We start from the raw sequence: 18319 nt of genomic DNA on the forward strand, positions 1-18319 counted from the left end.
TATATATATACATATATACGTGTATATATATATACACATATGTATATATATGTGTATATATATACATATATACGTGTATATATATATACACATATGTATATATATGTGTATATATATACACATATGTATATATGTATACATATATATGTATATATATACACATATGTGTATATATGTATACATATGTGTATATATACACACATATATGTATATATATATATTGGAGTATTACTCGGCAATCAAAAAGAATGAAATCTTGCCATTTGCAACTACGTGGATGGAACTGGAGGGTATTATGCTAAGTGAAATTAGTCAGAAAAAGACAAAAATCATATGACTTCACTCATATGAGGACTTTAAGGGACAAAACAGATGAACATAAGGGAAGGGAAACAAAAATAATATAAAAACAGGGAGGGGGACAAAACAGAAGAGACTCATAAATATGGAGAACAAACTGAGGGTGGCTGGAGGGGTTGTGGTAGGGGTGATGGGCTAAATGGGTAAGGGGCACTAAGGAATCTACTCCTGAAATCATTGTTGCACTATATGCTAACTAATTTGGATGTAAATTTAAAAAAATTAAAAATAAACTTCAGTTATCTAGAAAGCCCATTTATTTAGAATACCTTGTTCCATGAAATGACTGTGCCAAATATTACTGTTTGTTTTCTGAGAATACAAAGAACTCGACATGGAAGTTTTGACTATAGTCTAGAAGCACATACTTGAAGTTACTATGCATTTATTTTTTTTTTTTAAGTTTAGAATGAGAGTACAAGTTTTCGATGATTAAAACAAAACAAAACAAAGAAACATCCATGCACAAAGTTTTACTGAAGTCATTCTGACATTATTTGTTCTTTCCCTTTTATTATTTATAAATTACAATTGCCCCTTGAACAACATGGTGGACAGGGGCACCAACCTTTCTCATAGTCAAAAGTCCAAGTATAACTTTTGACTCTCCCCAAACTTTACTAATAGGCTACTGTTGACCAGAAGCCTTATAGGTAATATAAACAGTGAACACATGGTTTGTGTATTGTAACTATCATATACAACATTCTTACTTTAAAGTAAGCTAGAGAAAGGAAAATGTTACTAAGAAATCTTAAGGGAGAGAAAATACGTTTGTAGTGCTGTGTGGTATTTACTGAAAATGTGTGTGTAAGTGGGCCTGCGCAGTTCAAGGGCCAACTGCATATGCCACATACAGGAAGGATTTTAGGAGTTCTCAATAGAAAGCTCAGCAGTTACCATCTGGCCTACAGCCTGTCTGCCCCTGCCCTGCCCTGTCCCCCTGGACTCTTAGGGTGTATGTGCCATTTCTTCTACCTGACGCTTCATCCCAGCTTCGGATGTCAGTCTTCCACATCTCAAGAACCTTCTTTATCCTTTCTCCCTTCTCTATGTTTTACCTCTCTCTCTCTCTCTCTCCCAGCACTTTCCTCTCAGTGTCTAAACGCAGTAAATTCCTTCTTTATCCAGAGTCCCCCCTCGACTCCATGGCCTCTCATGTCATTTGCTGAAAAAGCCACCTGAACTTGTTTCATTGCCTCACCTCTCATCATTTCTCAGCCCAGTGTACCCGGCTTATACCCCCACCAAGACACAGGTACTTCCGTTGTCAGGGTCACCAAAGATCTGCTCGTTACTACATACCCACTGATCATGCTTCTTGCCTTCTTTTCAAGCACTGTCCGACCCGGTTGAGTACTGTTTGCTTCCTCAAAGCCTCACTCCCTTTTTGGGTCAGAACCGCTGGTTCCTTCTACCACTCTTGCCTCTTCTTCTCACCCCTCCATGGGTGGTGGTGGTGGTGGTGGTGGTTGTTGTTGTTGTTGTTGTTGTTGTTGTTATCCCCCTCCTCCTCCTGCTCCCCCACCCCTCCTTCCCATTCCTTAGATGTATGGATCTTTGGTGTTTTGTTCACTTCCCTTCTCGTGTACAGTCTTGTTACTGGGTGACGCTGTCCATTTAATGATCATCTCTGTGCTGATAATTCTCATATCTCCTGCCTTCTGTGCTCTCTTGAGCTTTGTTGAGACCACATGACAGTCCTGTACATACCTTAAAATCAGGGTGGTCAAAAAGAACCGCCTTTTCTTATTCTTTTTTTTAATTTTTTTAAATGTGTATTTATTTATTTTGAGAGAGAGAGAGAATGGAGGAGGAGCAGAGAGAGAGGGAGAAAGAAAATCCCAAGCAGGCTCCACACTGCCAGCACACAGCCCAGTGGTGGGGCTCAAACTCGCAAAGTGTGAGATCATGACCTGAGCTGAAATCAAGAGTTAGACGCTGAGGGGTGCCTGGGTGGCTCAGTCGGTTAAGCGGCCGACTTCAGCTCAGGTCATGATCTCACAGTTTGTGGGTTCGAGCCCCGCATCGGGCCCAGTGCTGACAGTTCAGAGTCTGCAGCCTGTTTCAGATTCTGTGTCTCCCTCCCCATCTCACACTCTGTCTCTCTCTCTTAAAAATAAATAAACATTAAAAAAAAGTAAAAAAAAAAAAAAAAAAAAAGAGAGACACTGAGTGACTGAGCCACCCAGGCACCCTTGTCTCTCTCTCATTCCTTATGTGAAGGACACACAAACCATCTAGAAGCCCTGGGCCTGAATTCCACAGTCATCAGTTTCTGTATCCTTCACCTCCTGAGCAGCTCAGTGGTCCATCCATTCCTCTTCACCCCACTGCCTTCACCCGAGAGCAGGTCTTAGTCCTTGTGTCTTGATTATTCCAGAAGCCTGATTTCCTTTCTTCATAACCCCAGTCTTGATCTTTCTCATCCCTTCCCTTCCCGTATTATAATATAGTCATTCTATCCTGTGTTACGATACAGTCAGAACGATAGTTGTCAAGTTGTAGATCTGGCTTAAAGTCCATCAGTGATTCCCTACAGCTCTCAGGATGAAGTCCAAGCTCTTTGCATGACCCGGGGACCCCTCTGTTTATCGTGCTTCCCTCTAGCTTCTCCTCAAGCCCCTAAGCTCTTGGTATATAAAGCCACTTTCTGTTACTTGCCATTCCCTCCACGCAAAACACCATAATCCCAGCCCCTCCCCTCCCGGACTCCTTCCCACGGCACATGCAGATGGCCAAAACCAGTTCATCCCTCTCTGACTCAGCAAACTCTTAACCTTCTCCAATGTGGTAAAATACTTCCCGTGCTTCCTTAGCTATCCCTCCTTTCATTAAGTAAACAGTTGATTCGTCAATGTAATTCATTGGTGTAAAAAGGTTTTAAATGTCTTTAGTAATTACTGTAGAACCCTTGATTGCTATTCCTGGGATCTTGACTACATGTAGGGTGCATTAAAGAAATAATGTTATCTGGAGCCCAGATTGGATGTATGTATGTCCAAGAAGAAAACGTTTTTTTCTGCCTTATAAAAAGCTGTGTCTTGGGGTGCCTGGATGGCTCAGTCCATTAAGCGTCCGACTTCAGCTGAGGTCATGATCTCACAGTTCCATGAGTTTGAGCCCCGCATCAGGCTCTGTGCTGACATCTCAGAGCCTGGAGCCTGCTTCAAATTCTGTGTCTCCCTTTCTCTCTGCCCCTACCCTATTCTCACTCTGTCTCCCCTCCCTCTCTCTCAAAAATAAATAACATTTAAAAAATATGTTAAAATTTTTTTAATTAAAAAAAAATTAAAAGCTGTGTCTTTCAGGTAGAGGGTATATATATATATATATATATATATATATATATATATATATGTAGGTGGGTATAAAGGAAAGGCCTTGGGGCGCCTGGGTGGCTCAGTCGGTTAAGCGTCCGACTTCGGCTCAGGTCATGATCTCGCGGTCCGTGAGTTTGAGCCCCGCGTCGGGCTCTGTGCTGACAGCTCAGAGCCTGGAGCCTGTTTCAGATTCTGTGTCTCCCTCTCTCTGTGACCCTCCCCCATTCATGCTCTGTCTCTCTCTGCCCCAAAAATAAATAAACATTAAAAAAAATTTTTTTTAAATAATAAAAAATAAAGGAAAGGCCTTAATGCATGTTAAACTCAATGAGTGCCTTATTAGAAAAAATATCTAAACAAATTCAAGTTAATTCCATGAAGATACCTGCTCTTGGTAAGAAGAGGAATTATCAGGAAATACACCAGAAATGTCAAGAAGTAGCAGCAGTCTCGAAGGGTTGAGATTGCAAGTGGAACCCAGTAGAGTAGGCCCTGCTGATAGCACCTTAATTTTCTTTAGTAGCTTCTGGTTTCAAGGAACAGAGACCATTCAAACTGCGAGGGGCATTGGAGTAATAGTGTTGTCAGGAGTCCCCATTGGTTGGAGGTACGTCCAAGAAGAACAGATTTTTCTCTGCCTTGTAAAAAGCGGTGTCTGTAATATTGCCTTGACTTTCTCTGTCTCAGTGCCTTCAGCTATGCCATGAAATTCATAGCAGTCCTGATCTCATATGGATACTGGGAAGAGTCTTGAAGGAGTAGACTAAAAGGGCTTAGCTCAATACCGGGCACAATGGAAATGCTTAATGAATCTTAGCCGGTTTTATTAGCATAGCACTTCCGGAGTTGGGACCTCGCTTTGGAAAGGGCCTCTCCTGATGTTGGATGTGGCAGGTATAGGGTGACTGGGCCCAGCAGAGGACACCTCCCTCGGTAGCTGCCAGGGGAGAGGGAACAGGTGGCACCCTCTGGCATTCAGAGTGATTTATTAGCCAGAGATCGCTAAAACCTAACGGGAACGGGTTTCTGTCTGTGCGAAGATGCCACCAAGATCCTTGAACATGAAAGTGGGGCGCTGACTGGGCAGATACTCCGGTTACCAAGGTACTGGGGGCTCTGGTTTCTTTTCCTTCTTTCTTTCTTTCTTTCTTTCTTTCTTTCTTTCTTTCTTTCCTTCCTTCTTTCTTTCTTTCTTTCTTTCTTTCTTTCTTTCTTCTTTTTTTTTCTTCCTTTCTTCTCCAACCCTAAAAATTGAAACTGGAAAACTTAATGTTTTTTTAATTGCTCTGCATCTATCTAAATGAGGCAGCTGGGGATGCCTTAGTCCTGTATTTTTGCCTTTGCTAAATAAAGCTAAATGGGTTCACATTTTATTTTTATTTTTTAAATTTTTTTAAATGTTTATTTTTAAAAAATTTTTAAGTTTACTTGTTTATTTTGAGAGAGACAGAGCAAGTGGGGCAGGGGCAGAGAGAGAGAGAGAGAGAGAGAGAGAGAGAATCCCAAGCACACTTCGCCCTGTCAGTGTGGAGCCCAACGTGGGGCTCGAACTCACGAACTGTGAGATCATGACCTCAGCTGAAACCAAGAGTTGGACGCTCAACTGACTGAGCCACCCAAGCGCCCCTGTTTATTTATTTTTTGAGAGAGACAGAGAGCAGGAGCTGGGGAGGGAGAGACAGGAGGGGACAGAGGATCTGAAGCAGGCTCTGCACTGACAGCAGAGAGCCTGATACGGTGCTCGAACCCACGAGCTATGAGATCATGATCTGAGCCAAAGGCAGACACTTCACCCACTGGGCCATCCAGGCGCCTCTAAATGGGTTCACATTTTAAAGCATCAGCCAAGTACCTTTGCAAACTCTATCAGCCGTTTGTTTGTTGCACGTCCTTAGAAAAAATGCTTGTCTCTGGATTTTGTGTCAGAAATTTTGAAATAGTTTACCATCCTTGTACTGATTTCGTATAAAAGGGCCCAAAATACAAATGTGATTGCTACAATGGTTATTGACTTTGTGTTGGCCTGAATTGAGTCATCGATTTCTATTTATTTCTACATTTGCATTCACCTAGCTGCAGAAAGCTTTGGAGGAACTTTTGAGAAATTTGTTCAGAAAACTTGCTTTGAAGGAAAGATAAACTTTGGAACAAAATATAAGTGAAATATATATGAAAAAGTACTTTTGTTTTCCAGAAAAAAGAAAAGTTTTGAGTTTGAATGAAAACGTTTGTTGTCTTTGTCTTTTATCCTGCACTATACTTTTGATGTATTGTTTGAGAAATTAATCTCTTAAAAGTAAGTGAAAAGTGAAAAAAAAAGTCAATAATCTCATGGTATTATGTCCATATCCCTTTTCTCCTTTTCACTAAATTATTTAACCTACAATATAATTTGAAAATAAGGTTTTGAAATTTAAACTTTTAGAACTGTATTTGATGCTGAACTTGGAGATTGCAAACCCCAAAGGCCTACGTCAGACGAGAGAAAAACAGAGTGGGGCAGGGATCCCAATTCTGTGTGGTTTAATTCCTTTCCCCCTGTCAGTCCAGAAACAGAAAGTACAGATTGTTTCACCATGAAACTAGCAACTCAAATGAGGCAGGAAGAATTGGTTACAATTCTGACCAGCTAATTTGTTGAGGATTTGTTGGAAGGCCCACCCCTCTGTCTTGCTGCAGCTGCTTTTTCCTGTAAGATTTATTGTCAGGGCCTGTGACACTGGCACAGAGTATTAAGTTTGAAATTTCACTTTATTTAGGGAAGGAGGGGAAAGATCCATTTCTATGACACTAAACACTACATCAAAGTTTTGATTGACTTTTGACTGTACGTAGCAGATTCTGGAAGCTTTCTGTGGTTAGTTGAAAGTCTGCTCTATGGTAGTGTCCTATCATGGGAGCTAAGAATTTACTTGACCTAAAATTCTGTACTGTCGTTTGCAATCTGGATTGGAGAAGTTTGAGAAGGAGGTGATTCCCAGCTGCTGAGGAAGTACTTTAGTTTTCTGGCAAGAATCAATAGGGCTCCTTCACAGAGTTAGGTGTCTTGAAACAGTTATACTTCAGGGTTGGGGCAGGGGGCTGAGGACATCTAATTGTAGCATTAGTCTCATTAAATGTATTCAGAGACTTCTCTGTTGCAGAGTCTGTCGAAAATCCCTTCTAGCCCTCTGTTGGCTAATAGCATTTTCAGATCTAAGCTAAGGTGTGTTTATTTTCCCTCCTCAATAGAGAGGCTGCTATCTTAGCAATTAGTAAAATAACTGTTGAAGAAAGATACGTATCTGTTTCTGCTATTACCAGAATCATTTGTGACTTTGGGAATGTTGATTGGAGCTTTTATATTCTAAGGCTAAGGCCATGAGGTAATCAGTGTTGTGTGGGCCTCTCCCAAAAGTCTAGATGGTCATCCTTTACTACATTTCTGGAGGTTTGGTTTTAAATACCAGTCCTTGGTCACAACAGCAATAGCTGACAGTGGATATGATGGTGTGGATTGTTGTCTGCTCTTGGAAAAACTGTCTGTGCACCCTAGACCAATAGAACCACCTTCAAAATCCCTGCATATTCTCTCTGCATAGTTGTGTGTTGATGAGACAGCACACAGGAGCCTAGGCAAGGACAGTGGATACAGACCTGACTCAAAGGAGAGAGGTATGATTGGATTTTTTTTCAGCAAAGAAAATCACTTGGAGAAGTATGATAAAGTTATCCTATCTCACATAAGGAGCATATCTTTTTTTTTATGGGTTTATTTATCTATTTATTTATTTTTGAGATAGAGAGAGAGCGTGAGCAGGGGAGGGGCAGAGAGAGAGGGAGACACAGAATCTGAAGCAGGCTCCAGGCTCCGAGCTGTCAGCACAAAAGCCCATGCTGGGGCTGGAACTCACGAACTATGAGATCATGACCTGAGCTGAAGTCGGACGCTCAACCGACTGAGCCACCCAGGCGCCCCAGGAGCATATCTTTTTTAAATGTTTTAAAAGGAAAAATTATAAAAACTATGTAAATACCAAATTATATCACTGATAGAAAGCACAAATATCTTTTATTTTTCTTATTCCCCTGTTACTATTCTACTTCCATGTATTAGGTGGTCTCCACAAAAACCTACTTTACAAAAGCATAGTTCTTTTTTCTTTATTGACTAAAATCTACAGGATTGAATACATGTTTGTTGAATAATGGTTCATTAAATGGACCCCGTATGTTTTTACATTGCTTTTCTCTCATCCCATTATATTTCTGCAAAATTGGTTTTGTGTCATAGCGTCTGCAATCAGTGTTTTATCAGATAGGTGTGCGTAGTTGAGATTGTTTGTGAGGGACATTGTGTAACCTGTTGGTTCTGAGAAGAGTTTCTGACGTATGTGTTTCTGTTACTCAAAGCAAATGAATGCTTGACAAATGGCAGCTTTGTCTTATTTCCTCAGGGCAACAGAGAAAATACTTTCCATTTTTAATACAAAAGAGGTAGTAGATCTTACCTGATTAAAACTATACATTTCTGCAAAACCATTTTGCTTCCTATGTAATCTGGAGGAAATGAAATTCACTTTTCTGTTGACAAGATGACGGTCACTCATGTATTCATTTTGGATAAATGTTAAGAGTTTTTGCTGTTTTTAACATTTCAGAGAGGTTTGTAGTATTGGTTGGCTTGCTTAGCCCCTTTAATTTTTATGCTGCATTTTCTGTGTGTGTGGTTTTTTGTTTTTTGTCTTTTTATTTTTTAGAAATTTCACAAAGAACATTGTTACTCTATTACCAGAAAAAAAGAATTAAAAAAATAAGAGCCCACCCAGAATCCCGCCACTTTCTTTTTAGTTTGCTTTGCTTCCTTCTAGATGCTTTCCCTTTAAATAGAAATAGTTGCAATAGTTGCAGAATTTGCTTCTTTTATTCATGAAAACTGGGGTTAATCCAGTATTTTATCAAGAGTGTTTCACTTAGTTCAGTGAGGAACAGATATGCCTCATTTTGCCTATCACTTGTTTCCTAAAGTCGTAGGCGACGTGTCCCATTTTCACATGATCATAAATCATTACTAAAATTCAGTGGATTTGGGCACCTGGGTGGCTCAGTTTGTAAAGTGTCTGACTTTGGCTCAGGTTATGATCTCAGGGTTCTTGAGTTCAAGTCCCACATTGGGCTCTATGCTGACAGCTTAGAGCGTGGATGGAGCGTGCTTTGGATTCTGTGTCTCTCTCTCCCTGCCCCTCTCCTGCTTCTGCTCTGTCTCTCTCTCTCTCAAAAATAAATAAACATTAAAAAAAATTTTAACTCCGTTCTTCTTCATTGCTGAGCACTTTTCAGCTGGCAGTGATCCCTACTCCTTGCTCTTTGCACATCTCTGTGTGAAAACACTTCGGTGTTATGGAAGGTGAGTGTAGTAAACCCCTTCACTTCCTCTCACTTGGCCTTTTATGTAACTTCACCTTTTCAAGTCTTGATTCTTTTTTAAGCAGATCACTTTCTTACCTTATCTTCTAGCTGTGTTATCTGAGAAATAGCTACTTAGGGCTAGGTAGGGGTAGAAACTGATACACATTTGATTTATAGAAGTATTCGGTTTTGACTTTGGAAGCTAGAATATGTTGGCAACATTGGAGAGGTCACATGTATTTGCAGATTTTTTCAACAAGTATTTGTGAAGGGCCGTGCTGGGCACTAGGTCAGGGGGTGTGGACAGTACTGATACGTAAAACTTTAGGGGCACCTGGGTGGCTCAGTCAGTTAAGCATCCGACTCTTGATCTTGGCTCAGGTCATGATCTCACAGTCTGTACTATCGAGCCCTGCATTAGGCTCCTGCTATCAGCACAGAGCCTGCTTGGAATTCCCTCTCATTCCCTCATTCCCTTCCTCTCTGTCTCTCTGTCTCTCTGTCTCTCTCTCTCTCTCTCTCTCTCAATAAATAAATAAATAAATAAATAAATAAATAAACATTTAAAAAATGTTTATTTTCACTGTCAAGGAACTTTTCACTCATTTTACTATTTCTGCAGGGTTTTTCTCTACCTTCTTTGAACTAGCTGTTCTTGAAATCAAGGACTTGCACTTACATTGATACATGAATTCTGTTCAGGGAGTGAGCTTTGTCTGCTAGGTTTAGTGTAAAACTGGATGATTCATATCCCAGAAATGTCTGTGTCTCTTCGGAGCACCAAGTCATTTACATTTAACATAGAATGTTCATCTTATTTATTGTTTTTAAATAATTTTAATAATAGCTGTCTTTTATAGATATGAAGGTTGAGAAATGTTCGAGGGTTTATTTTATAAGATAAGAAGCTCTAGGTTCTTCAGAGAAGGTGGCAAAGCTGTGATCTCATGAGTTTAGATAATTGATAATAGAATGCGATTGAAGGAGACCTCACGCAATCTCTGCATCATTGTGCAGAAGTGGCGAACAGGACTCGGAACTTCTGAAAGTTAAATACATTTAATTTTGCTGACTGATAAGCTGCATATGCTATTATATTCCCCGTTCCTTAGTTATTTCCTAGTCTGCTGAGTTATATGTCTCTGTAGACAAGGCCATGTAGGGCTTTTTAATTTTAATATGTATTTTGCATATAAGGTGTATATGTCTACTAGAGATAATTTAGAAATATATATTAGCAATATAATACATATTCTATGAAATACGTGGAAGTAGAAATTAGCTTCTACCCAGAGATCATAATGGTTAATATTTTGGTATATTTTACTTCAGACTTTTTACTGTAATATGTATACATTTTTTTTCCTTACTAAGATCCATACTTTATTTTATAGCCTGATAATTTTTTGCGGTGTTAGGTTGTTTGGGCCTATAGAGTATGGGGAGTAAGTCTTTCTGTCTACCTTATTCATTCCATTTTAAAAAGAACACAGCATATTTGGCATGGACTTTGGGCTTATTTATTTATTTATTTATTTAGAAATCTCAAGTCATTGTAAATGAGCGTGTATATTTTACTACAAATTCATACTCAAACTATCACTGAATAGCAATTTTATTTAGATAAATTCAAGTGTGTTTGGGGAGGAATTTTTTTTATTCTAAAATGTTCAAATGGCTTCACATTAAAAGAGACTGAAATGAAAACAGAGCTCACATGTATTTGATAAAGCTGTAAAATACGTAATAATGGTGTTTTTTTACCAGCTTTTAGACAATAAATAGACTGCAAGCCCCATAAAATTGGAGACTGTGAATACATACCACCCCATTCTAGACATGTTTCTTTTTTTTTTTTTTTAAGTTTATTTCTTTATTTTGAGAGAAAATGTGTGCATGCATTCATGGAAGGGAGACGCATGGAGAGGGGAAGAGAATCCCAAGCGGGTCAGTGCAGAGCCCGACAGAGGACTGTAACTCACAGACTGTGAGATCATGACCTGAGCCAAGATCAAGAGTCAGATGCTTAACTAACTGAGCCACCCAGGTGCTCTGTTTCTTAGCACAATCCCTAGCATTCAATAAGGCATAAAAAACATGAGTTGAATGAATGATTAAAGAAAAGAAAGATGAGGTAATTCATCTCCTTGCTTGTAGTGAGGACAAAGGAGCCTTGTCCCGGAAGAGATTTCTATCAGCATATCTTTAAAAATTGTAGCAGCACAAATGAACAAAAATGGCAAATCTTTTTAACCACCCAAAGCTTCTATTCCTGTGTTCCCCAGATAAGCCATTTGTTGTAGTCTCTTAGAAAAGGCCGTGTATTAGTGGACTCTAAGAAATTCACAACTTTGACTTTTTCAGCCCTCTTTCTGATTGCTCTAGGCTGTGTTTCTAGTAAAAGTCAAACAGAAACAAAAATGACATGGTGCCATAATTGTGTTGAGAAGCTAGGCCAATAGTTGGAGGGATGATGATTCCAGCTCCACCTCTAACCTCCTCTCTTCTCTTCCTCAGGCTACTTTCTTCAGAATGATTCCCTGCAGAGCCGTGCTGTCTTTTGCCCGATGTCTGATCCGGAGAAAAATCGTCACTCTGGACAGTCTAGAAGATTCCAAATTATGCCGCTGTTTATCCACCATGGACCTCATCGCCCTGGGGGTTGGAAGCACTCTTGGTGCTGGGGTTTACGTCCTGGCTGGGGAGGTGGCCAAAGCAGATTCTGGTCCCAGCATCGTGGTGTCCTTCCTCATTGCTGCCCTTGCTTCCGTGATGGCAGGCCTTTGCTATGCTGAATTTGGGGCCCGAGTTCCCAAGACTGGGTCTGCGTATTTATACACATATGTCACTGTTGGAGAGCTGTGGGCATTCATCACTGGCTGGAATCTCATTTTATCTTACGTGATAGGTACGTTTCAAAAAAAAAAAAAAAAAAATCAGGGGCGCCTGGGTGGCTCAGTCGGTTAAGCGTCCGACTTCAGCCTGGGTCACGATCTCGCGGTCCGTGAGTTCGAGTCCCGTGTCGGGCTCTGGGCTGATGGCTCAGAGCCTGAAGCCTGCTTCCAATTCTGTCTCCCTCTCTCTCTGCCCCTCCCCTGTTCATGCTCTGTCTCTCTCTGTCTCAAAAAATTTTAAAAAAACGTTAAAAAAAAATTAAAAAAAAAAAAATCAATCTAGTTTTGTGAAATGGTAGAAATAGCACTGAGGTGGAGGCCTTGGCCTATCTTTGTAGGTCTTCATTAGTTAGTGACCATGTGATCGTGAGTGACTCACTTGATCCCTGTATGTCCCATTTATCTCACCTCTAAAATGTCTCCCTAATTGCAAAATCCAATGATTCTGCTTCATCTCTGAATATGCTTCTTAGTGGGTTTGGAAACCTGCTTTCTGAAAAACTATGGTTCCATGGGGTGCCTAGCTCAGTTGGTTGAGCGCCTGACTCGATTTCAGCTCAGGTCATGATCCCAAGGTCATGGGATGGAGCCCCGCATCAGGCTCTGTGCTGAGTATGGAGCTTGCTTGGGATTCTTACTCTCTCTCTCTCTCTCCCTGTGTCCCTCTCTCCCACTCTTGCCCTCTCTCTAAAATAAAATAAATAAAATAAAATAAAATAAAATAAAATAAAATAAAATAAAATAAAATAAAATAATAGAATAGAATAAATAACCATAGTTCTTTAATGCAAATAAAGTTAGCTGATTCCACAGTTATATGCTTGAGCATTTGGTTACCAATGTATAATTATAAAATTATTATATATATATATATATTATATGTAATAATATGTATATTCTATATAAAATTATCAGGGTAATTTTATATGTGATTGAAACTTTGAGTTCTGTCTGAACTAAGCCACGTTCCTTCTAGAATAGAGTAGCGAATGGTGTTATGTTAATCTTCTCCCAGTGACCTCGTATTCTCCGTATGTTCTTTATTTTGGGAAGGTACATCAAGTGTTGCAAGAGCATGGAGTGGCACCTTTGATGAACTTCTCAGCAAACAGATTGGTCAGTTTTTCAGGACCTACTTCAAAATGAATTATACCGGCCTTGCAGAGTATCCTGACTTTTTTGCTGTGTGTCTTATATTACTTCTAGCAGGTAAGAAGACCAATCACACTCCTCCCTGAGATGAGCCAGACTAATTATCCCGGCAAACTAAGTTACCACTGGATTTCGGGCCTGAGTTCCCAAGATGAGATGGCATATCTATGTGTTTAGGTTACTGTTGGGTACCCATGGGCCTCATCACTGGCTAGAATCACATTTTTTCTTATGTGACAGACGTGTTTTAAAAAGAAATCTAAATTGTATGGAAGGGGAGAAATAGCACTTCTAAGTAAATGGTACTTGGAATGCACTGAAGAATAGGATAAGACACATCATTATAGTAGCAATTGGAGATTTGCAGGGATGAAGTTTCAATAAGGAGGAATGTACACTTTTTGGCATTATTTTATCTTGTTGGCTACAATAAGCATATTGGCAAACAACGGTTTCTAGAAGAATTTCTGTCTATTCATGCCTTCATCTATGTAATGTAGGTATCTAGCTGAAAAAGAAGCATATTCAAACCACCTGTCATTTTTTAATACAGATATTATGTGGCCAAACATACTTGAGGCTAGAATTTTCCCATGTTTATCAGTCATGTAGCATAGTGATTTAGAAAGGCACAGGAATTAGAATCAGAACAACCAGATTTTCAGTCCTACTTTGGCACTCACTATCTTTGGACCATTGAATGACATAATCTTTCTGTGACTCAGTTTGTTCATCCATAAAATGGGGATATCAGTGTCTGTCTTGTACAGACTTCTTGCCTGGTTCATAGGAAGCACTTAGATGGCAGACAGTTTTATTTTGTAGGCATACTTAATCCCTGTTGCCACATTATATTTGTTTTGATTATTTGAACATTTTCTATTTCAACTGTCATCCTCACTTGCACTCCTGCTTAAACCAATCAAGGATTTTACTAAGAATAAAATCTATGTTCTCACTTCCTACCTGATGTACCCTGGATAGCTGCCCCTTATTTTCCTGTCCAACCTTCTCTCCATCTACTCTCTCCCATGCTTACAAAGGTGTGACAGAAATATCTTTTTATAATGAACGTTTTACTTATACAATTATACAATTTAAAAAAATTGTATCTTTAAAAAAGTTAGTCATTTATTAAATATTTTATGTAGGGTTAAGGACATGAACAAAATTTATAGCTCAAAACTATTTGACATTTTACCTGTAATGTCAAGAAAAATTGCAACAATTGTTCTCAACAGGTGAGAGATTTCATTTGTTTTGGTTTCTAAATAGCCTAGCTAACATTAAATTAGTTACATCATATTTTATTTAGGGATGGTTTCAATGATCTTAACGTATTCAGCTTTAATATCTAAGCGATGAGAAGCATGTAGCTGTGACAAGGTTAGAATCATGAAAGTCCATGGCAGGACTCAGGCCTTGGCCTGTATCATTGTCCTGTGTCGTTGACCAGTATGTTTTTACTTTATATATAGGCTAAGCTCACATGATAACTTTGTCCTTAGAATATCTGAAGATCAGAACCTCTGAATATAAGTTTCGATTCATATTGTAATACCAGATGTCTTGTCAGCTGAAGCTTTTGCTTTATTAAAGACACAGGGAAGTAAGTGTATACAGTATTTAGAGGAGATATTCATTGGTCTCTAATCTATTGGCAGGAGGTAGGGATCTCAGGATTGAGCATGCACAAGGGGTATTGGGAGACTCTAATAAAACTTGACAGTGGCTTTATTTTTTTCCAAATGGATAGGGGTGCAGCGTATAGAGTGTATTTCCAAAGAGTGTAGGTGTATACAGGTTTCTCGTGTGAAAGAGCCAATAATTATACCATTCATGCAGTTCCCTTTTTTTCATTATAGTTAACATTATCATAAAATTCTGGGAATTATATAGGTAGCAGAATGAAACCCAGCCTCCCTCTTCTTTACTTGGGTAATTTTGCTTATTCGATCCTGGGTGGTATGGATTTGTGGAAGAAGCAAGTAGTTACGTGACATAATCCCTTCATCACCATCCTCTCCCTAGCAGGAACAAGTAAACTTTCTTTGGTCCATAATTCGTATGTTAACATAAGATGGATTAAAAATAAAAATATGATAAATACAGTCATGATAGAAGGAAACAAAGGTAAACATTTGGTGTTAATATTGGGGAGACTCTTTCTAAAGGTAGAGAAACTAAAGAGGAAAAATTTATGTTCTAAAGCTTTCACATATGTATATATAATCACTAAGAATAAAAGTAAATGATAAACTGGGAAAAACATGCAATACATGACAGGAAGACAGCTCCTTGCATTATTGTATAAATAAATCTAACAAATTGATATAAATAGAATAACCTAATAGAAAAAATGGGCAGCTTCAATTGGGCCACACTTTCTGGAGAATATTTCTGATAATGCGAACCGAAAGCCTTGTATGAAAGGACATACCTTTGATGTGGTATTACCTTATATAACATTATTATAAAGGAATAATTAGAAAATGTACAAAGATATTTATAAAAGGATGATGATGTGATGTCAGTACTATTTATAGTTGTAAGAAACTAACAGCTACCTATCAGTCTATAAATAAGGGATTATAGTGTCTTCATATTGTGGAAGAGTATGTGGCTGTTAAAAATGAGGTTCTCTGTTTGTCAACATGAAAATGTGTGTGTGTGCATGCATACGTGCTCACGCCCAGAATTCTGGAGAAGAGATTATACTTGATCTTTATTTCCTTCATATTTTTTCTGTATCTTCAAATTACTTGAATAGGAAATTGATTACTTTTACAGTAAGATTATAAAATAAAGCTATTAAAATGAGAATCGACTTTTAAAAATATCCTTTTGGTGTAACAGTTGAAGAATTATTTTGTTGTATGTATTATTTGTTGTATGTATGTTGAGATGGCTTTTTTAGACGAGCATTTCATTGAAATTCAGTTACTTTACCTCTGTCTATCTATTGGTGATAATAGCCAAAGTCACTAGACCTATTGATTTCTTGAAGTGTGGCGTCTCCTGGCTATGAGCACAGCCGGCCTTCTAAAACCAAGTTGGTTGTGTTTAGGAGACATTGTTACACAGTTAAATGAGTCAAAACGGGGGATAGAAAGGGATAAATGTAAGTTAAATATATGAATCCTGGTGAAATAATATCCTAAACCGTGTAACAGCCTCAAAATGCCATTGCTTTTGCTAAAACTTGGGTAAAAATTAAAATACCCTTTCTTTTTCCGTAGGTCTTTTATCTTTTGGAGTGAAAGAATCAGCTTGGGTGAATAAAATCTTCACAGCTATTAACATCCTGGTCCTTCTTTTTGTTATGGTTGCTGGGTTTGTGAAAGGCAATGTGGCAAACTGGAAGATTAGTGAAGAGTTTCTCAAAAATATATCATCAAGTGCCAGGTATAATATTTGGGTTTTTCCCTTCTTATTTTGAGTGCTTTCTCCACCCCCCCACCCCCACCCCCGCCAATTTTCCTGCTTTGGTCTTATGTTACATTTTCCTTTACCAACAGTGGTTCTCAGTTTTTGTGCTTAGGAGAGATTTCTGAGGGTCTCTTCTCTTCCGAGACCCTTCTTCCCAGTGTCCCCCCACCCCCACACAAATGCATACGTGTGCTCACTATTGAGCAGCCGTTGGAAGGCCTGCAGCGGCTCCTTCTCAGCTTCAAGCTCTGCGGTTGGTATAGGAGTAGAGCGAAGTGAGATCCTAACTGGAGGAAGGATGCTCCTTCCCCACAAAGGTTTGCCCCCTTTTACAAACAATGGGTGTTCTGGAGACTTGAATTCCTTAGTGCTTCCGTTGGGGAACACTGTTTGGTTTCGTTGCATTCTTGCAGCCTTGTAGTGCTTTTCAGGCCTTGATTTTTGGAAAATGTTTTTGGTTACAAAAGCAGAATTGTCTGTGCATTTTACTTTAAACCTGATAGGCTCAAAAATTGAATTCGTAATAATTATATACAGAAGGTTTCAGCCCAAGATTTATATTAATATTCCTATGTGTAAATAAAATAAGGTTACAGAAATATCTGTTACATGAAGTGAGGTGTAACTACATGGTTTTCTTTATGTATGTTGTTTATAGTCATTATTTTGAGGCAAAAAATTAATATCCTCTGGTTTTATACAATTTTGAAAAAATGTTTATTTATTTTTTAGAGAGTATGAGTGGGGGAGGGGTAGAAAAAGAGGGAGACAGAGAATCCCAGGCTGTCAGCAAGGAGCCTGATGCAGAGCTCCAACTCACGAGTTGTGTGATCATGACCCGAATCTAAACTGAGTGTCAGATGCTTAACCAACTGGGTCATCCAGGTGCCCCTGGTTTTATACAATTTTTACCATGTAATAAAATACTCAACTTCAATATTAGTAATCAAGCCTAGAGAATTTGATCACCTTTTCAAATGCCTTATTAGGAAAATTTTTAAGTGTGCAGCCTGCCCAACTATCCATGAGAAGAGGAAGTGTCATGTCTTTGTTTCAAGGCATGGCTCATATATAGCGTCTCTGCTCTCACAATCCTGCCTGCCTGTGAGTTCCAGCCAGAGTGGATCTGGACTTTGTGCTTATGCTATTGATCAGCCTCCAGATGAGTGTTAGCAACCCAGGAGGATGCCATTGTTGGAAACACCACTACATTCTCTAGGACAGGGTGAGAAAAGTAGGATTTACTCTTAATTTTATATATGTAAGTTTCAAAGAGCTGGTGAACACAATAGCTTTCCAAAGAGGTAGTTTGAGACAAATCACTAGAAGAAGTTTTCTATGAAAATAACTTTCCCTTGTGCTTGTTTTCCGCCTTAGAGAGCTGCCTTCTGAAAATGGAACAAGTATCTATGGGGCTGGTGGCTTTATGCCATATGGCTTTGCAGGGACTCTGGCTGGGGCTGCCACCTGCTTCTATGCCTTCGTGGGATTTGACTGCATTGCAACAACTGGTAAGGGAAGAATCTTGGTTCTCTGTGGAAGGAAAGGTGTTCCTTGTTGTACACAAGTACCCATGGGTGGCAGCAGAAGGTCAAGGAAAGAGTGAGATTTGGGGTAATCAGGGCTGGTTCTGGACCCAGCTGTGGCGCCTACTGTATGTGATAAAAAAGAAACTTAGTAAAATGCTCTGAGCCTTGGTTTCCACTTTGGTAAAATTGGGAGAGCCAGTACCTATGCCTCATGTTAACCCCTCATGTTATGAAGGTTACTTAA

General features: G+C 39.2%; 1 protein-coding gene across 2 annotated transcripts in view; it reads left to right on the forward strand.

Annotated features, from left to right (window-relative positions):
- The window catches only part of SLC7A2 (solute carrier family 7 member 2), a 75805-nt gene that overhangs the window by 38824 nt on the left and 18662 nt on the right, over positions 1 to 18319 (forward strand). The window contains exons 2-5 of one of the 2 annotated variants that reach the window (XM_049631713.1): positions 11589 to 11979; positions 13019 to 13174; positions 16357 to 16522; positions 17924 to 18057. In XM_049631713.1, the coding sequence (XP_049487670.1) occupies positions 11604 to 11979; positions 13019 to 13174; positions 16357 to 16522; positions 17924 to 18057 (832 nt within the window). In that variant the 5' untranslated portion in view covers positions 11589 to 11603. Of the gene's footprint in view, positions 1 to 9619; positions 11980 to 13018; positions 13175 to 16356; positions 16523 to 17923; positions 18058 to 18319 lie in introns of those variants that run through there. The other variant, XM_049631715.1, reaches the window with a different exon arrangement.

This window comes from Panthera uncia, chromosome B1 (genome assembly GCF_023721935.1).
Source record: "Panthera uncia isolate 11264 chromosome B1, Puncia_PCG_1.0, whole genome shotgun sequence".
Classification (NCBI taxonomy): Eukaryota; Metazoa; Chordata; class Mammalia; order Carnivora; family Felidae; genus Panthera; species Panthera uncia.